The sequence below is a fragment of the Tiliqua scincoides genome, chromosome 2, assembly GCF_035046505.1.
Source record: "Tiliqua scincoides isolate rTilSci1 chromosome 2, rTilSci1.hap2, whole genome shotgun sequence".
Lineage (NCBI taxonomy): Eukaryota > Metazoa > Chordata > Lepidosauria > Squamata > Scincidae > Tiliqua > Tiliqua scincoides.
Genome location: NC_089822.1, coordinates 31,288,931 through 31,310,340, shown reverse-complemented (window position 1 = coordinate 31,310,340; position 21,410 = coordinate 31,288,931). Strand labels below are relative to the sequence as shown.

General features: G+C 44.0%; 1 protein-coding gene across 1 annotated transcript in view; it reads left to right on the top strand.

Moving 5' to 3' along the window:
* The first annotated feature begins 4,009 nt into the window (after positions 1-4,009).
* The window catches only part of ANKDD1B (ankyrin repeat and death domain containing 1B), a 47,251-nt gene continuing 29,850 nt past the window's right edge, over positions 4,010-21,410 (top strand). Inside the window, exons 1-8 of the mRNA XM_066615911.1 lie at positions 4,010-4,145; positions 8,921-9,024; positions 13,395-13,493; positions 15,273-15,371; positions 15,457-15,561; positions 17,527-17,625; positions 19,298-19,396; positions 19,895-19,993. Of these exons, the coding sequence (XP_066472008.1) occupies positions 4,025-4,145; positions 8,921-9,024; positions 13,395-13,493; positions 15,273-15,371; positions 15,457-15,561; positions 17,527-17,625; positions 19,298-19,396; positions 19,895-19,993 (825 nt within the window). The 5' untranslated portion in view covers positions 4,010-4,024. The remainder of the gene's footprint in view (positions 4,146-8,920; positions 9,025-13,394; positions 13,494-15,272; positions 15,372-15,456; positions 15,562-17,526; positions 17,626-19,297; positions 19,397-19,894; positions 19,994-21,410) is intronic.

Below are 21,410 nucleotides of genomic sequence, written 5' to 3'. Positions count from 1 at the left end.
TTGTAGTAAAACTATGATTTTAGCTTTTCTAGTTCTACATTGTCAATCTGTGTCTAAGAAGAGAGTCCTAACAGCCCAGTCCCATGGAACAGATGTAATTTTGAAAAAGCGAGGATGGTGTAGTGGTTCAGGAGATAGATCTGGAAGATCCAGGTTCAAATGCCCACTTAGCTAGGAAACTTCCTGGATTACCTTGAACCAGTCACTGTCAGTCTTGCCTACCTCACAGGGTTGTTGTGAGGACAAAAGGAGGAAAGGAACTGTGTACACCACCCTCCTTGGAGGAAGGCTGGTATAAAAATGTGGAAAAATAACGTAAATACTGTGGTATACACTGCTGAAACCAAAATCATCCATTGAGTGCTGAGGAATAACTGCCATAAAATCCACTTACTCCAATGAACTACTCTAGTGTTGTAAATGATCAAGCAGCCCCACTCTGAGATTTGGCATGCTATAGCTACTTCACATACCAAATGGGGCTCAGTGTTGATGGCTGCACTGGTGCTTAATGTGAAGTCCCTCTTGACAAGGGCTATTTTCCCATTGGAGACTATATGCTTGATTCTCGGAGTCACTGTTGACAGCTCAAATGTCATTTATTGGGATTTTAATTTCAAATTATATGATTACGGTACATTACTTCTCCATGATCTGAGACACACTTGGACACACTTGGAGTACCTTGGACACTGAGAGGAAATTGTGTTGTCTCAATCTTTGTTTCTGCAAAATGTTAGTATCATATGCATGTACAAAACAGACTTCAAAATACTTTTTAAATTGACAATGGTGTTATACAGGCATGGGAGAGTGCCTATATTATAATAAGGCAAGATGGCAAACGAGGTTCTACCAGTACAAGCCCTGAACATTCTATCACATATAAAATCTGAGCCCTCTGTCCAGTCTTCCTAAAGTTTGGTACAACTAAGTAAGTCAGTCTCCACCACACTGTAACGTTTGGTGCAGATCCACGAATACAGAGTACAATCCTAAGAGTGCATTGGACTGGCATAAGTCCCTTATGCCAGTCCGGGAGTGTCACCCTTGCCCCAAGCTGTGCCACAGCCACTATTTTGGCCCTGAGCTATTGTCAATCTGGGCTTCATGAATTCTAATCTATTAATTCCAGCCAGTTGCTCTCAGTCTCAGCTTTCCAGCTGCAACATAGAGTTGATACGTGCTTGCACTCTAGACTACTTGTAAAGATTGCATCAATAGTCCATATGAAGTGCTTTGCACACTAAAAAAAAAAGTAGTAGACATGGTAGTTGGCAGTGTTACAGCTGGTTAATTGGGGCAGTCATCTGATGCAAGAACTGATTCAAGAACAAGATAGGTATGTAACGCCCACCAACTGGAATGTTTTGGACAGAGGTTAACATCTAACACAGCCTGGTGCTGGGAGAAATTGCTTTTCTGCACAAACTTTGTTAGCTGAGATTCTTTCCATTAATCTGAAACCTTATGCTGGGCCTCATAAAATAGATGCTGTAAGCAAAATATACCAACAAATATTACCCACCCACCTCTCTCTACTTACCTTTATTCTCGTCAATTCCTTTTTCCTTTGTCCTTCTCACTGTACCTACCATCTTGGTTGCCATTTGTATGGAGACTCCCTTCCTTCCTGTGTATATGTGGTCCAGTCTCTCTCCCCCCTGAGTGTGGATCCTTGGTCCCAGTGGAGCTCATTGCAGGTCCTCCAAATTTGAATTCATTACAGGGAAGTGAAATCTTGAACAGAAGGTGAAGGGGGAGCTATCGGATATTAAAAGATGTTCCCTATGCAGGGGGAGCAGCTTGAGGCATGCTGGGGGGAAAATGGCCTTGGGTGTACAAGCTTAAACAACTTGCTAGGAGACACTGTTTCAGATAGCAGCCTCCCTGTAGGGCTGATTTTTTGCTTAAAAAAAAAGAAAAGTAGTACAGGCTGTGCAGCATGGCCTTTCCCAGTTTGAAGAGACACTTTGCCAACAGTCTGAGGCTAAGAGGCAAAGAAGGAAGGCCCATAGCCAGGGAGACAGACCAGGGACAGACTGCACTTGCTCCCGGTGTGGAAGGGATTGTCACTCCTGGATTGGCCTTTTCAGCCACACTAGACGCTGTGCCAGAACCACCTTTCAGAGCGCGATACCATAGTCTTTCGAGACTGAAGGTTGCCAATACATGGCTGCATAGACCATAGTTTTGCCCTGAAACATCTGAGAGCCACAAGTCTCTTCAAAATTTACCAATCCTGGAGTGGCTTTTAAAAACTGACAGTTGCATCCTGCTTAGCAGTCCTACAATTTTATCTTTTTGGTTTTTTCTTATTGTCTCACCTTTATTTACATTCATATGGATTCTTTTCTTTTAGTGTTTAACAGAGGGTGCAAAAATAACAAAGGTGCCAATCATAAAAATATTATGCCTTAATTATTTTGAACTGGGCAACACAATCTTACAGCTGAACCCTCTGAATTCTTTGAGTCAGAACTGAATGCAGCGAATATAGTGAAAGTAACATGACCGCACCCACAAGAGGCAGTTTCCAATATGAAAATACAGAGGGCAAGGCATAGATAAGATATCCTAATTGTCCTCAGTCCATAGAAATGCACGTTCAGAGGAAGAGAGCTACATCTATTTCAGTCTTTAAATACCCAACTACTGATCATCTGTTGCAAGAACTGACAGAGCCAATCTCCTGTTTGGAGTAGTTGTTGATGGGCTTTAAAAGATTTCCGCTACAGGCAAGAAACACCTAAAGGTGGACTTTGTACTGTGGTTCACTGGCACAGTCCAGGGCTCCTAGTTTTTCCCAGTCTAATGTTGGGAATGGCCCTCAGCTCTTGATGCTGGCCATGTGCAGGGAACACCTGGTGCTTCTTCTGAGCATGTGATTCCCTAGCCAGGATTTCCTGTCCCAGTGGTTGTCACACATTTAGCACCAGGACCCACTTTTTAGAATGAGAATCTGTCAGGAGCCACCAGAAGTGATGTCATTACCTGAAGTGATGTCATCAAGCAGGAAAATTTTTAACAATTGTGGGCTGCAATCCTACCCACACTTACCCAGGAGTAAGTTCAATTTACTACCATTGTTGTAAGAGTATACATATTAGCTTGTTCAAAGTACAGATCTGTAACATTTCCCCAAAGGCAGTCACATACCATAGTAGCATCAAGTGTAATATATATTTTAAAAAATTGAAATGAACAGGCACCCACCAGAAATTGGTTTGCGACCCACCTAGTGGGTCCTGACCCACAGTTTGAGAAACGCTACCCTATCCAGTTGGGATGGGCATGTAGAAGTGTTTCTGGTCTTGAGCGGATCAGGGCAACTTTGTTTTAGCCAGGGTAAAATTAGTGGTTTCTCCCTTTTATTACATCAGTTTTCATTTTCTTTATACTTTTGCAAGTATACAGTGTCAGGTGACCACTCCCCTCCCCCCCCCCCGCACCCATTGGTTTGAATGGGCTTCGGCGTGGCTGTATGTTTGGGATCAGTGGCTTAGCTAGTGGGCGTGCAGAGCACTGGGATTTGCAGCGTGCAAGGGGCCCCTCCTGTTTGGAGCCATTCCAGGCATATGCCTGCGTTTTGCTCCCCCGCCTGGAATGGCTCCGAAGGGGAGGGGGCCCTTGCAGGCTGAGGAGAGGTTCCCTGCAAAACTTAGTGCTTTGCTCCCCTATCTAGCTACGCCACTACTCGGGATCCAGCTGTGACACTCTCCCTAGGCGCGATTGCACTTGCAGCGGCCCTCCTTCTCCATGCAGAGCTTTTGGCTGGTGGCACCTTGAGCTCTGGGGCCACCACTCATACCCTCTTGCTTACTTGCTCCCCGTGCAAACCCTTCCCCACGTTACTTTTGAACCGGTATGTCGCTGGCACTGGGAAACCAGCACACACCTAAAGGCTCTGCCGGCCGGTGCTGCTTGCGAACAGGGAGTTGCCTCCGGAAAGCGCCACCCTCCAGGGCGCGCAGGAGCCAGGCGATGCTGCCTTCCGAGGGACTGCTTGGTCGCCGGCAGCGGAATGGAGGAGACCTGGAGCCGGGCGCTGAGCGGACTGATGGGCGTCCTGAAGCTGACTCCCAAAGAGGACGGCAGTAGCCCGCAGGCGGCGGCTGCAGCAGAGGCTGCCAACGCAGACACGTGTGAGTGTGGCGAGGAGAGCTCCGCACCTCCAGGCGGGGACGGTTCCGTGCGCCTCCGGCAGCCAATAGCGCGGATCAGCGGGTGGTCCCGCGGTTGCGTGGTAGAGGAGGGTCTTTGAAGCCGCATAGGTCGCTTTTGGCCTATGTGCTCCGTTTTCTCAGTGTCCCACCCCCATCCTCAAAGGGTATTGGAGGGTCTGTGTGAAAAGGGCATATGGATTAATAGCTCTACTCAAAGGTTGCCACTTTTTTTGCAGCCTGGGCAAGCCTTGTGGCTTCTCTAGCCTGAATTGCTGTGCCTTGTTCATTTAACATACATCAATATGTGTACCCATTTCTGCCCAGCCCACAGGTGCACACATTTGATCCCTGTTCCGTATATGCCACGTTGGGCAGAAATGGCTTTTAAGAGTGAAAATTCTGAGTGAGGAGGGGGCAGGTAAGAGGTGCTGAAGAAATGTCGCCCCTCCCATGTCAGAAATTCCCCACTATGAAATAGAAGGGCATATACTGGGAGTGATAAGAGCTCAAGAGCAGATCTTTTCAGTGCAGGGTGGCACAGCACAGAACATCACCAGAAGTCACCTGGGGTGTATTGCCTCTGCACAATTTAAAAAAAAAAAAGCAGCTGTTTACAACCAGTGGCGTAGCTAGAGGGGGTGCAAAGCACTAAGTTTTGCAGGGAGCCTCACCACAGCCTGCAAGCAGCCTCTCCCCATTGGAACCATTCTGGGCCACTAGCGCTTTGCCTCCATTTTTCCCTAGCGGCCTGGAATGGCTTTGAAAGAGATGGAGAGGGGCAGCTTGCAGGCTGCACTGCAGTGAGGCTCCCTGCAAAACTGACTGCTTGGCACCCCCTCTAGCGATGCCGCTGCTTACCACAGCCCTTGCACCATCTTTTCAGTTGCAGAAGTTTGGGACTTGCAGTTTGATTTGAAGGGACTTCGGGAATGAAGGAGGTTCTTTGTTCACACAGGCCCTGTAATTCACCCTGGAAGTCCTATGACTAAAGAAACTGCACCAGGAGCATTGTAAAGAGGCAGATGATCTGCTTTCAGCTTGCTTTTCATGGGTGGAAAGTGGATCACTGTGGCTCGTGTCCACAGTGGGCTAGAGGGAAGCAGTGGTGGAAGCAGACCCAGGGTGAAGCGTGCCCTTAATCTTCTGCCTTCCTGCCTTCATGAAATCTGCCACTGATGAAACCTATACTACTACTCTAATGGATGGGCTGCCCTGGTTCAGTGCTTGAAAATGTGAACTAATACAGAGCATATGTGAATATGTGCAGACAGCGGTGTCTTCCACATTGATAACAATACTTTGCATTCATGGAGTTTAAAATGTTTCACATGTTATTTCAGTCGTCTGTATAATAATCTTACAATTTAGATTGGGAAGTATCCCATTCTCTGTGTGCGTATGGGGGGGAAGGATTACTAAGAGACAGTGACTTCAAGGCCACTGGGGGGAATTTTATCAGGGGGTTCAAAGTTTCTTTGGGCTCCTTCCCAAATGGGAAGGGGATGAAACAGAGCCGGTGAAGGTGATGACAAGGTGGGAAGAACAGGGATGGGGAGGGGGAGAGTGGCGACAGCTGGAAAAGTCTTTGGAGCCCAGAGCTTCTGCTGGTCATCCCAAGCAGAGCCCAATGCCCATGCAGCATCAGCAGCTCGATACACTAATATGGAAAGTCTCTTTAAAATCTTTTGAATATAGAAAATCATTGTGGAAAATTAGCATCATCACATTTAGGCTCGCACTAAAATGGGGAAGTGTCCTGTGTGTACCAAAACTTCTGCAGCAGCTGTAGTCTGCAGTTCTGTCCCTGGGCTCCTTTACAGTCTGCAGTTCTGTCCCTGGGCTTCCTATGGTAAGCGGATCCACAAGCCAAAGTGTAGAAGGCCAGTTTTCTCCCAGAATCAACACTGTGTTAATGAGTATCATGTATGCTTCCTTGGCCCAGCGCATATGGCTTTCGGTAGCAGCAGCAGCCACATATCCAGCATCCCATATGGGCAGTGAATCCAAGTGAGATAGGAAAACATCCCAGGAAATATCTGGGCCCCCTTCTTTGACTCCTGGGCCCCCATGGACCCTGAACAGCTTCATGATTATTTATTATCTATACAGTGCCATCAGGGCACAAGATGCTTTACAGAGTAACATAGGCAAAAATTGACAAGTCCCTGCCCTTAAGGAACTTACAATCTAAAACAGAGAAGAGGGGAACAAGGAGTGAGGAAAGGAAGCAAAGGTCAGGAACGAGTAATGTGGGCAAGTCATGTGTATGTTAAGTTTGAGGGTGTAACTCCAGTAAGTTTAAGCCTCAACACCTTTGAAAAACATTAAACTCTGGCATACAGTCAAGATCACTTAACATGGATTATATACTTCCTCACACTGTACAACCCATTGGTTTTTTTCCCTGTTTGTTATTTCAACTAGAGAAGCAATGGAAGACAATGGTGTGGTAGCTATTTATAAAAAAATGAAATGTCTTGCAAATGTGAAATCACTTTGTGGGAAATTAATTTTTCATATTAATTTAAACATGTACCCCATCCACTTTAGCCACACACGTGCAGCAGTGTATAGCACTAGCAAATAATATGAATATGCAAAATAAATACCATGATCTTTTGGCACTCATTGTTTCCTAAATGTTATGGTCAGGCTCTCACAATCCTTTCTCCAAAGGGTTTTAAAACATTTCCAAGACAACTCCTTTTCTTGCCACTACTTCACCTTCCATTCAAGATAATTGCAACTCTCTCTGCTGTTTTCTTCCCCAGTAAAATAACATTCATAATTCTTTTAACGACCTGCCATCTCTTTTTCTCATAAGGCTCTTTTAGGAACTCTTGCTCCTGGACACACATCTCCAAAGCAGAAAGAAAATTACACTTTGAATCCACAGTTCTTGGTAGATTGCTGCTCAAGGTTTACTTTCTCTGGCCAAGTTACAAATACGTATGTCAGATGGGTCTATGGCCTGATCTAGTGAGGCTGTTCTTATGTTCTTACAACCAAAGGGAGCCTTTATTTCTCACCAGTTCCTTCAGTAATGATACCTAAGATTGTCAGCACTCTGGGAATGGCCTAAAGTCACCAGGAATCGACATCCTCCTCCATCCACCTACTGAAAACAGTCCTGGAGATTTTAGCAAGGCTTCCAAGAATTTCCTAGAAGGAAAAAAAAATTCCTGAGGAAAAAATTTCCAAGAAGAGCTTAATCTTGACTTGGCAACCCTATTGATATTTCAGATATTAGCAATTCCTCAGATACTGGGATTTCTACATGTTACATCTTTCTAGTTCCTTGTTATGAAGACAGAAAACTGAAAGTAAGGAATGTAGGCGAAAGCTCACTATCCGACTCAAAATACTTGAGGAAAAGAATGTTGAAGTACCAGCCTGTCTTGTCTGTTTGCTTGAGTTAGTTCCAGTCGAGAAACAGAAAATACAAATGACGCTTCCTTTTTTCCCATTTCCATTGTACTTTAGTTTTTCACTAAGCAGTTTACAAGAAGTCATTCTTTGGGGTTAATGCCAAAACTGAAAGCAATAAAACAACAACAAAGAAAAAACAGGGGCATGGAAACAATAGCAGCAGAAAAAATATAATAGCAGAGCAGAAAAAAAAAATCTCATCTGTTATAACCAGCAATCAAAACTAGCATATATCAGCTTAGGCCATTGGTTCCCAAACTATGGACCTCACTGGTGGGCTGTGACCTGTTTTTGGGTAGGTCGCCAATTGGTGATGAAAAGTTCAGATAAGTAATTGCCTCAAGCCCTGAGGCTATTCAAAAATCAGATACTGTAGCTCAGCCATTTTCAGCCACTGTGCCATGTCACACTGGTGTGCTGCAAGTGTGCCACAGGTGTGCCACAGGAATTTAGGGGAAGGTCATTTATTAGTAGGGCCAATGGGAGATGTGAGCCCTCCCACAGGCAGCATGGTGTGCCTTGTCAATTGTCAGAAACTTGGTGGTGTGCCTTGATCATTTTAGTGCCTTTTCAGTATGCCGTGAGCTGAATGAAAATGACTGCTATAGCTGCTAATTGCCCTGTAAAGAGCTGAGCTCTTGCCGTTTGTAAGATAGCTGCTAACTGCCATACAAAGAGCTGAGCTCCTGCAGTTTGCAAGCATGTGTAAATAAAGGGAGATAGATGTCTGAGGAGTTATTATTACGTATAAATAAACAAAATATTTCTTTCTATGTCTTTTTTAAAGGCTGGTAAACCTGGGTGAGTCCCAATAGAGTGTCATTTTAAAAAGTGGGTCCTGGTGCTAAAAAGTTTGGGAACCACTGGCTTAGGTGAAAAGCTTTTTGGAAAAGGCAGGTTCTGGTTTGATGTCTGAAGGAGTGCAGAGTGGGAGCTTGACAAGTCCCCGAAGGAAGGAGATTTCAGGACATGGTGCCACTGAGGCAAAAACCTTTCTCCTGAGGGAGTATGGACTGCTGCTCACTTGGCAACCTGATAAGGGTTTCTTGTATTAAATGAAAAGCACGGGGTGGAAAGTATGGGAGAAGACAGCCCTCCTTTCATATTGATTGAATAGGAAAAGCCCTCTCTTTCTCAATGGAAAAACATACAGGGTTGCGTCCTAAGGAAAAAGTCCTGTTTGTGCCAGCAGGGAGAAAGTGATTTTGCTAACCCTCTGCAGCTTCCTGTACTTCATCCCTCCAATACCTGCTTTTGAGGGTTCTCCAACTATCAGGAACACATTCTCTTTAATATTGCAACTGTCCATGTGTTTTGTTTTGCAGTGCTACCAGATGAAAAAGAATTTCAGCATGCTGCTAAAACTAATAATCTGGACATTATGGAGAGATTGTTTAGGAAAAATGTGAATATAAATGCTGTAAATGTTGTAAGTATAAAATACTTTATGACAGTGTAATAAGCTTTACAAGACCTAAACAGTCCATTCATAATTAAATTCCTGTGCAGAAAGGTAAGGGAACATTTGTTCCCTTACCTTGGGCTTTCATTACTGCCCCCTATTGCAGTGTGTACCCCATTGGCAATTCTGCATTACGCTCTAAAGTTGGATAGGATTGGACCCCAGTTTGCTTAACTTTTGAATAAGGGTAAGACAATCTCTGTAAATAATCCCCAAGCACACAAATCCTGTTTCTTCCATCCTATTTCCACTAAATTAAGCAAGAATGGTGGTGGTTTGAAATTCCTAGGAGCTTTTGTTCTTTCACAGCTGTTAATGTGCAGGATAAAAAGCCAAGATGCAAGTCTCGAGGCAGACAATACATTTTTAGACTTTCATTGTTGTGTGCAGAAATTCATTTCTTTTATCCTACCATTGTCTCTGGTGAACCATTCCATCCTTTGTTGAGCTCTGCTACAGCATCAAGTGCTCATTCACCTGCTCAAATGTGCTGTATGCCCTCATATGCCAACAATGTTTTTTTGTGATCTACTGAATGCACAAGTTGGTCTCTATCAAAAAGAATAAATGGACACAACTCTGATAGAAAAATTTTCAATGTTTGCAAAGTAGACAAAAAGGGAGAACATTTCTGTCTTCCAGGACACTCTGCTGCTGTCCTGAAAAATATCAACCCATTTTTGTCCGACCCACAAGTGTACCCATTTGGTCCTTTTTGCTTATATGCCAGTATTGGGAAAACCCAACAGGGCTTGAGTCAAGTCGCCAAGTTACCACCCCCCACAACTCAACTCAAAAAAGAGTCCTAACAGGAACACTTTCCTAGTCTCTGAGTCATCTTTTAGTAACTCTAACAGACTCAAACCAAGTCACTCCCCTCCCCTTTAAAAAGCCCACCATGGAAAAAACAGGGCTGCTGCTGGTGTATGTGTGTCAAGAGTTCCTTCAAACACTCCCCTGCTGTCCCCACCTTCTGTAAAGAGGGTGGGAAGGGTGAGAGAGCCAGGACAGAAGTGGCGAGAGGGAGGAGGGTCATGAGCAGCAGCTGGGAGACTTACCAGGATGACCCAATCCTTGCAGCTCCACTCAGAAGTAGTACCTCTTTAGCCGCTCATTCAATGAGGGTCCCCCTCCCTCCCAAGTAACAACAGAGCCATGCCTGCAAAGTGTAATTGCTATGAACTCCTCCCTTGTCTCCTCTCTCCCCCTGGGCTGAGCCGCCCCCTTTAAAAGCCATTCATGGGAAAAATGGGGCTGCTGCCAGGCTGTGTGTGTATGTGGGAGTTCTACTCTCCTGCTGCCCCATCCCATCTGCAAACAGGGCAGGAGGGGTGGGAGAAACTGAGTGAGTGAAAGTCAGGACAGAAGTGGCAAGAGGAGGGAAAGGGGTCACCTGCAGCAGCTGGGAGGCTTACCAGGATGACTCGATCCTTGCACCTGAATTAGACCCTCTGCAATTGTTCATTCAATGAGGCTTCCTCCTCCCATGCTCCTCCTCCTGCCCTCCCTCAACCAATGGAGATATGAGGATGCCAATCTTTTGTCCATTGATCACCTGTTCCTTCTTTCCTATCAGAGATGGGAAAAGAGAGCCACCTCCTCCCATTCATTACAAACATTAACCCTTTCCTGCCTCCTGGCTGGAACTCACTACTTCTCGCTGATCAGAATGCTGCCCCATGAGGTTTTCCACACAGCAAAAACAGTAAGCAGGCACTCCCAGACACAGGCAGACTCGAGTCAGCATGTGTGGGGACGAGTGTCTTTTTCAGAGTCTTCCACACATGCAACTCACGAGTTGCTGAGTCACCCCAAATCACGCCTTTTCATGACTTGAGTTTGAGTCACTGACTCTAGTTCCTAACACTGATATGTGCAACATTGGGCAGAAATGACTTACGGGCAAAACCACTTCAAAGGTGATTGCTGACCTAGAATTTGTCAACAAATTTGGTTCTACGTATTAATATAAGGCTTAATCAAGATCAAAGATTTGTTTCCCAGTAACACATTCATAGTATGAGAAAGCTAGGAATATTCTTTTTTACTGCAGAATATATATACAGCAGAATACTGCTGCTGTGAAAGATCATGATATTCATATACAAGATACTTCTGGAATGGCTGAATTTTGAAGCCAAGTGGAGGCGAGGGAGCAGGAGTGGGTTGAACTTCACAGCACTCACCACTTTAAGTGATGGGCACTGTGCTCGTCCCCTGAGAGCCTGGGAAATACTCAGAGCACTGCGTGGGGGGGCGTGCCGCCTCAGTCACCCCCCATGCACTACTGGCTTCTTGGACATTCCCCTGCATACCAGAACCCCTCCCAGCTATCTGCTTTGTACACCACTGACTTCATGCTTCTAATGAAGTAGATTCTAGTCCAGAAAACCTTGTGCCACAGTAAAAACATGTTAATCATTTTAGGGTCCCAAGGCTCCCTCAATTCTGGTCAAACAGGTTTTTGAAGCGCAGCAAAAACATGCAAAACTTTCAACCAGATTGCTAGCTTACAGGTTCTTTGACTAGTAAGAATTCAGCATCTATCTAGTAAGACCTTATTCCAATGCCAAAAACATTTGGAGCACCATGGATCACATGGTGCATTTTCAGCAGTTGTGCCAATATGTAAGATTAGGAATACAAATATTGTTCCAACCTGTGCATCAGGTCATAGAGTTTGAGATGCAATAGAACAAGTTTATTTGCATATACTTTTCTAATAAAATACAGGTATATGCAAGTATGTGCACTTTTTACCTCCTTATGAACAAATATTGCAGTTGTAGACTCTTACCTAATATTTACCTACTTGTCTACGTTTATTGAATTTATTAGAGTTAGTTACATAGATAAGATCATTCACTTGTGTTTTTGGGATGAATTTAGCAATCCAAATCAAATGCCTGTTGCCTAAGGAACAATTAAGAAACAATTGTAAAGTTACAGCTCAATCCTACCTAACTTCCTTTCCGCAATGCAATGGCATCAACATGGCGTCTGCTAAATCCCACAGGAGAGTTTCAACCTTGAAAGGTGTGTCAACTTGAACCTGTGCCAGCAATTTCACTGGAGCAGGTCCACATTAATCCATGAAGTCAAATCAGGCCCAGGAAGGTAGAACTTGGTGGATGCCACTGCTGCCAGTCCTGTCCCCTTTTCATACCCACTTTGCCCATCTCCCCTCCCCCATTTCTTCCCTGTTCTACCCACCTCCTGCCTGTTCTGCCCCCTCCCCACCTTCTGGCCCCTGCATGGCTTTACCTGAGGCTGTGGGTATCCCTGGTCTGTTGCCATGTGGATCCAGCCGCTCACCGCTTCCAGAAGCAGCCAGGCCCAGTGTTGTTCAGTGTTATGTTTGCAACAGCTGGAAAGCACATTACACTGCTGGAACGTGTGTTCCAGTGGTGTAACAGCCAGTTAGGACTGGGCCATTAGAGTTGTACAGAGGCTGATAATAACTAAGAGCGTAACCTTAAGGTCTTAAGATCAACCCCTGGGGGCTGGGGGCTAAGAATAGGCCCTCAGTTTGGCTGTACTTGTCATAAGAAGCGACTAAACAGCCACCAGGTAGATGGGACTCATTAGCCTGAGAAGGCAGTTCATCTGAGTGAAGGAAAACTCTGATCCCAAACCTCCACTGCCTTGTGGCTACATCCAGTTATGGAAAAGACTTCAGGAGTCAACCTCGAGGCAAAATCCGGAGCCGCTGAGGCAGTTCATGGCTGAACACAGTCACGTTCTGTCAACTCCTGCGACATCGCTGGAACCAACAGTATTGGCTTCTGCCTTTCCATTGGACCATTTTAGCGACATGGAGAGGGAGTATTTGCTGCACGGGTAACAGCCTATCCTCCATACCTACTTTACCCAAGCTTTGCGCACTGGAGAGGACACTCTGTTCCAGAACCACCATTCAGAGCGCGATACCATAGTCTTCTGAGACTGAAGGATACCAACTGAAGTCTCTTATGCTGGCCCAGGACTATCACAAATGTACCATAAGTCATGTCCATGCTTCCATAAGTCATGTCCATGAGTCGGGGAGGCTGGCGCAAGGACGCGCACCAGCTTCCTTGCCTGATGCAAGCCATGGCAGTGGCTGGGGCAGTGATTGGGGTAAGGGAAAAAATATCCCCTTGCCCTTAGTTGAGCCACAATCATCTCCAACCCAGCTCTGGATACAGCACAGGCCAGCCGGTCACCCTGTTCCAGCACAGGTTAGGTATGAGTTGTTAGTTTTTGAAAGTATGTATTTGTTAAATGGCATATACTACAGTAATTAAAACCCCTTAATGGTATTCTGTGCTTATTGTTTACCTTGTTTTGTTTTGTAGCAAAAGCGCACAGCACTCCATTTTGCTGTTGCAGGAAATCATATATCAGCAGTGGACTTTCTGCTCCATCACAAAGCTAGAGTAGATAGAGCAGATATGGTAAGCCAAAATGCTTCTTTATATTAAACACTTGCTGACACAGGCATATAGGAGTCCAATATGGAAAGAGTTGCATTGATAGCTTTCCTTAGCTACATTATTATATAAATAATATTTTTTTCAGTTTGAAAAGTATGAAAGTTCCTCAAAAATATGTGAAAAATAAAATGACATTTATTTTATTAATTTTTGATATCAAAATTGTCTACTAACATTTATCTTGAGGGCTAAACTACACATTCATTTTAAATGCATTTTTAAAAGGCATGCTGAACACAGGAAGGACTTCTTGTTAACAAAAAGCATCCATGGTTGGGCAGAGGGATTTGGAAGATTGAGTCTGACAAAGGCATGCAGAGAGGGGGAAGATAACACTTTTCCTACTGAAAAATGCCCCCAAAGTGTCTATTTGTCCATGAAGTGACTATTTGCTGCAAATAGCTACTTCAGGGGTGATTTTTGACAGAAAAATGGTGTGACAGGAAAGAAATAGCCACTTCTTCCCCACATGCCTTGTCCCACATGGGATCTGTCCTGTCCCCAAGCTGCCTTTTTGGTTAATAAAATCATTTACCATTTTAAGCACACCTATTAATGCACATTTAGCTAAAGAAGTACTTTGGCCCCAAAATACTCCAATTAATAGGCAAAATCTGAACATAGGATACATTTGTAATTGTCAAAACTCCTCCTTAGAAAGGAAAGCACTCCAGCAAGTCACGCATGGAATGAAATGTAGGGTTCTGGGAGTTCCCTTCTTCAAACACTTGAGTCATCCTATGATTGTGGGAGGAGGGATTTCCATCATGTGTTGAATAACATGGGAGTTAAGGCTCTCCCTGTTCTGAATAAAGCATATTTTATATTATACACCATGGATTATTCGTACATTTTTAACCAATAAAGTTTTCAGTAACAGTTTTTAACCTTTTGTATCTTTATCCTTAAGGGAATAAGGAGAATGTACTGTTTGCTACATCATCACTATTAGAAACTGTCTGTTGTTAAGTAAAACAAAGATCTTGTTCCATGTCCTTTGATGGTAGATCTACATAATACACTATGCAAATATGAAATTAAAAAGTCCTTATCTAATGACTGACTGCAATCTCATATACACTAACCTGAGAGTAAGCATCACTGAATGCAGTGGGAGTTTCTTCTGAGTAAACATATAGAGTAGAGTGTGAAATCTCACCTCAAATGTTAACTACTACAAACCATGCTCTTTAGCTCCCTGTCTACACTGTGAAGATGATGGTACCAACTCACAAACTATACAACAGTGAATTTCAACCATTGTGTCATGGCACATTGGTGTGCCTTGAATGGTCTGCAGGTGTATCACTGGAGTTTGGGAGAGGGTAACATATTAGTAGGACTATTGGGGGCCTTGAGTGTGCCTTGTCAACTGTGAAAAAACTGATGGTGTGTCTTGATAATTTTCGCAGCTTAGCGTGCCATGAGATGAAAAAGGTTGAAAATCACTGCTATACAACATTGTTCTCAAATTACTGAAATACATGAGAAGAACTTTATATGTGCACACGTACATGGCGTCAGGGTATCAACATATCCATCAGGATGTTGTCACTTCCAGATTCACAGGCTTAAGTGGAAATAACCTAAATTCTACAGAACTGAGTTTTTAAAATTCCTACTTTTGTTTGTTAATTTTACAATATAATGTGATCTTAATAAAACAGGGCAGTTTGAAATTTCATTGTGATGTCTAGCAATTTTTTGTTACCACTTTCCTTTTGTTTTTTTCATTTGAAGCATGGACTTACTGCAATTCATCTTGCTGCTTGGTCTGGAAACTTGGACATAATGCTGATGTTAATTAAAGCAGGTGCTGATCAAAAAGCTAAGAATCAGGTTTGTTACTGACAAATGTAAGCTGACATTAAGTACAGGCAAATTTTAAAGTCTATTTTACATTGTTTTTCTGTCTTTTCCCTAGGAAGGAATGAATGTTCTACACTTTGCAGCTCAGAACAATAATGTTAGAATAGTGGATTATTTCATCCAAGATCTTCATCTATTGGATCTCAACAAACCTGATGAGGTATCTATATAGAGAGTATCTAACAATGGGTACTTCTTGATACCATTAGTAATATTTTTGTGAATACTTTTCAAAAACATAATATGAGTGTGAATGTAGTCACAGTTAAAATTTTCTCTGTATTTTCTGAATACTGGGAGAATAAACATTTGCTCCAATGATCTTTCTGATTCCTCTTATCTTCTCAAGTGATACATTTGTATCACATGGGCAAAAATACTCCCATGCAGGATCTGATCCCAAATGTATTTGCAGTCCTTTTTCCTCACAAAGGTTCAGAGCAAGACTCTGAAGCAAGTCTTTGTAGAACAATACCATTAAGATGATGTTAAAAGAGTAGTTCCCAAACTGGTGGATTGTGACCCACCTGCCTGGGAAGCACTGGCCAATGACCCTTTAAGGGGCAGGGAGAGGGGGAAGGCAGTTATGCAATCCTCAGATCGCACTAATGCTGGGGATGGGAGGGTTTTTTTTCTCTTTTTTTAACTTGCCTTCAGCCAGCACTGCAGTCCTGGGAGATCTGGGGTGCCCTCTGCAGGGTACCCCATGCCTGCAAAAGTGTAAAACGGGGGAAGGGCACTTCCAGCTTTCATGACGAAACCAGGTGCCTTTTTAAAAAAACACTTTTGCATGGGGGAGCCAAGCAAAGGGCTGCAGTGCTGACTGCAGGTAAGTAGAAAACCCCCCTCCTATCCCCAGCAGCAGCGCAATCCTGGGAATTGCATTGCTGCCTTCCCCTCTCCCCTGCAATGACTTACAGTACTCCCAACTCCCTTGTAGAAGTGCACTGCTTTAAAACATACATAGAAAAATGTATAGCCCTAAAATAAGTGTTTTAATCTGCAAAAACTTGATGTTTGTCTCAAGGTCTTGCATCACCTCCACAAGATGCTCAGGCTCCAGATTTTATGGAGCCAGCAAAAGGCTCCAAGAACATGCTACTCAGATGAAATCAGGGAAACTGTTTCCAAGTGAATATTTCCTGGATTATTTGGGAAAGTTAGCATAGACAAAAGAAAATATTTCTTTACCCTGCATGTAATTACTCTGTAGAACTCCATGCCACAAGGTGTGCTCTTGTTATCTGGCCTAGATGCCTTTAAAAAGGGATTGGACCAATTTCTAGAAGAAAAGTCAATAACAGGTTACAAGCCATGATAGATATGTGCAACTTTCTGGTTTTAGAAGTAGGCTACCTCAGAACAGGTATCCTGCACCAAGGTGCAGGTCTCTTGTTGTCTTGTGTACTCCCTGAGGCATCTGGTGGGCCACTGTAATATACAGGAAGCTGGACTGGATGGGCCTTTGGCCTGATCCAGCAGGGCTGTTCTATTGCATATCTGCATAATGTGAAGGAACAACGCTCTCACTCTCCCCCCCCCCCCCGTGTGTGTTTGTGTGTATCAAAGCTATCATACCTTTTAGAACTGATCAAAATCTGCAAGTAGAGTACTACTTTATATTTTATAAAGTACAGACTGTTGGGGCCCTTACATTATCTCCCTTTGTCTTTTTGCTAATTATTTGCCTGATGAATAGTTTTGTAGCACTAAAAAGCTTTCTCTTTGACACTTCTAGTTTGTTCTAAATAAAGTCGCAAAGTATCATCCTGCTTTGAACTGGGCATATTTTTGAATCTACAATTTTATGCTGTTTTTGTACTGGGGCAGGGGATGGCAACATCATCTCATCCTTTGCTTCAGGCAGAAGAATGTTTTGGGTCTGCCCTGTATCTGGTCTTGGAGTTACCAGATTAGACAGACAGACAGACAGACAGATAGATGATAGGCAAGCCACATTAACACCTTTCAGCTATATATTATTCATTGTAGAGCTGATTAAAGCCACCTGGATGTGAATGTGCATATGTATGTATATTGGCACACTAATGGTTAGCAAAACTTGTACATGAGTGTTTGTTGTTTTTATTTCTCTGATAACATTTTTATCATTGCTGTTTCCTAGAAAGGTAGAAAGCCATTTCTTCTGGCAGCCAAAATGGGCCACGTAGAAATGATAAATGAGTTGATGTCTCTTAACTTATTTACCTCAGAAAAGGACAATGTAAGTCTATTTTTAATAAATCTAATGAAGAGTTGTTATTTTGCTCTGTGTCTTTTGTCAGAAATGACTTCTGCAATTAAAAATTCTAATTTTATCTACGATGCCAAACACTACATGAAAACAGGGAGTTAATTCTCATAGTTAAACCAATAAGAAAAATTTAGAAAGGTTGAAATTTATTTTTCAGATTTTTATATTGCATTTCTTGCAAGGAGCTCAGGGCACTGCTCATAGCTCCTCCCCTGCTTTTTGTCTTCACAACAACCCTGTGAGATAGGTGAGGTTGAGAGATAGTGACTGGGCCAAGGTCACCCAGGAAGCTTCATGGCTGAGCAGGGATTTGAACATCGATCTTCCAGGTGTGACTCCTGAACTAGGACACCATCTTGGTTCTCCAAATGCAGTATTTATTTGTATATTCACTGGCCTTCAGTTTGACAAGTCCCTATGCATGGTTCATGCCAGAGATTAGCTTACTAATAACCATGCTTATTTAAAAGCAATTTTTTCTGTATTGAGAGTGCCAGAATTGATGCTCCTGCTCAGAATTGGTGCTTCGTTTTGATAAGTACTGAATCCAAGTAACTTAGGATCCAATCCTAAAGTTGCCAGCACCAGCAATATGTGTGTATCACTGGCTCTGGATGTCACAAACATGCTGTAAAGCACATTTGCAGCACCTGACAAGAGGGAGCATTGGTACTGGGCCTCAGTGCTGGGCAGCCATGGATGTTAAGTTTCACTACCGGCCAACAGTGACGCTTCCCAGGGTGGGAGGAGGGCTGGGGAAGGAGGGGGAGGGTGAAACAGAGGGAGGGGAAGGTGGAGGAGGGGAGAATTGGGCCTTGGAAGGGGGCAGAAATGGTGGAAGAGTCTGCTGCTGTGTACTATTCCCCCCTCCCTGGCCGGGCAGCCCAACAAGACAGGCCTCCTCAAGACTGCACCCACTCAACAGTGGGTGCAGATCCAAGGAGACCCATTGGAGCTGCGGTGCCATTACCTGGGGTAAGGGAGCTTCCTTTCCCCAGAGGAGACCTCTGGCTGCTGCCCTGGCCTCACTGAATACAGCGGTGACCATTTTGGTGTAGCCTATAGTGCTGAGCGGATAGGACTGGATTGTTAGTTTCTACTCCATGGAAGACCGATAATAATGCTGGATTCATATGGCCCTGGGATATAGATGCCTTAGTTCAGAGAAAGAGTCCTTTCTTCAAAGGAAGGGAAACCAGATGATACCCATAGTTTATATTCTGCTGAACTGTGTACAAGGTGATTGATAACAAATATAAGACAGAAAAGTATCATACACTGACAAGAGTAGCAACATTACAATTAAAAACAAATTTATTTTTCCTTAAAGTTACAAAAGTGAACCACACCAGACTATATTTATTTTCATCATTATGTGCCAAACTAACTACGTACTGTACAAAGCATGTTTTAAAAATTCAAGGAATATTGCCTACAGACTTACCAGAATTCTACATTAATTCATACCCCATATTGCATATCCCTTGCCAGATTTCAGTTTTCAGGTCAAACCTGAGCTTGTGAAGCAAGTTCATATAGAGCTCTATATGAACACTATTAGAGCACTATATATTATGTGGTCCATACATGCTTGTTTTTCATGCTAATATTAATGTACATTATGTTTCTGCACATGTTTAAGGAAGGAAACACCGCATTGCATCTGGCTGCTAAAAATGGTCACAGTGAGGTGGTGGAAGTTCTTCTGCAGGAGTGGAAAGAAGTAAATGAATTCAATCAGGTAAAAACACAAGGAAAACCCAGAATGACAGAGTAAACATGAAAAAGCAAAGGGCACAATCCAAAGTGCCCTCTCTGCTGGCACAAGTTCCTTGTGCTGGCTGATGAGTGCCATGAAAGTTCCATATAGCACTTTTGTGCCACTCTTGGGGGAGACAGGCTGGCTCATGTTCATGTGCCAACCTCCCCGTGCCAATGTGGGCTTTGGGGCACGGTGAGTTCATGCTGGCCAAGCTTGGCCAGCGTGGGGGTTGGGGGGTGGGGAGAAGGCAGGAGGGAGGCGTTTTGAGGCAGCAGGCCAGTGGCATGGTGGGTGGGCGGGCAGGGAGCAGGTGGCAGTTCCGGGATCTGTCACTTATGCTGAGCAGCCTGGGCCACCGATCATTTGAAGGAAATTCATACCATACTTATCACAGGCAAGCAGTTGAGTAGCTGCCTACAAGTCTGGTGATAATTCAAAATTATTTGAATGTCAATAATTTTTTTAATTTTCTTTTAGAATGATGAAACACCATTTTATCTAGCCATTGAAGGAGGCCATGAAAAATGTGCAGCTCTACTGCTTGAAGCAGGAAGTGACATCAATATCTCAAACAAAGTATGTAGATATGCTTGGTGTCCTTGGTGTCAGTTAAGTTACAGAACATTTGTAGGTCTGAGAGCCATTCAAATTAACATGAAAACAATCCATCCACCATATAATTGCAATTATTTTGGCCCAAATCATAACCAGCTTTCCAGCACTGGTACAGCAGTGCCAATGGGATGTGTGCTGCACCCAGCAGTTAGGTGGCACTTACAGAGGCCTCCTCAAACTAAGGGAATGCTTGTTCCCTTACCTCAGAGCTGCACTGCCCTTAGAGCTAAAAAGTGGGTTAAGATTGCGCCCTTTGTGTAATTCTGTGCAATGGCTCATCTCTTGTCCATAAAGGGGGCATTACATACCATGCATACATACATACACTGCCTTTCTTTATTTTTAAACAGCATTCAAGGAGGTTTACCTATACAGGCTAATCTAAACCAGCATTTTTCAATGGGGTTTGTACATTATATTCCTTGGAAAGACTCACAGAACCCTCAGTTACCAGATGCTGCCTTCACAGTGTGGTTATCTCTTCTGGCTGCATGCTATCAAACTTCAGAAGCAGCCATAGTCTCAACAGGTCATCAAGGCTGCTCTCCGTTCTTTGCTGGCTGACCTTCTCACATACTCCCCTGCTCTCTCACTGTGGGGGACATCAACTCAGCAGCGACTCCATTCTACCACAATGGATAAAATCAGCTTATCAGCCTGGCATCCATCTCCCATCCAGAAACGAGACCATAGTTGTTCTTCTTTAGCTCTTTGGGCAGTACTGCAGCTCAACAATCAGACCACCATGAGACCACCGAGCAGCAGAGGACGGGCGCCTGCCTGGCACTAGCCCAGCGCAAGCCAGCACTGGGCTAGCATGGGCACTGGCCTGGCGGTAAGCCTTGCAGATGTGCCTTATGGCACGTTTGTGACAGTGTGCTCTGGCAGAAACTCGGAGTGCCGAGCTCAGGATTGGGCTGTAAGTACCTATGAAGTCCCCTGAATAATACTATTGTCTTATTTTGGAGTGGTTCCATTTTGCTTGCAATCTGACAGACACTTAACAAACTGGCAACCCAATCCTATCTAAACCCCTTTCCCCACAGATAAAGTGCATTGCATCTTGTTGTGGGCCCATAGGACACTCCTGGTGGTCTCCTCTTCATAAGCGAACATTTGTTCCCTTGCCTAGAGATATGCCTCTACTGTCTGAATGGGTCTACTTGGACCTGCACAAGCTATTTTGCTGTGGCATGTCCAGGTGGACCTGGGAAGGCAGACTGAGGCCTGGAAGGGGGATAGACTATTCCCTTCATGGCCTAAATTTTCCCCCCTTTCTTCCCTGGTCTCTGCCCTGTTGCTCTCTTCTCCCTGCCCCCACCTGCCCCCTGAACTGACTTACAAGTGCTAGGGCCTTTCCTGAGACCATGGCACATGG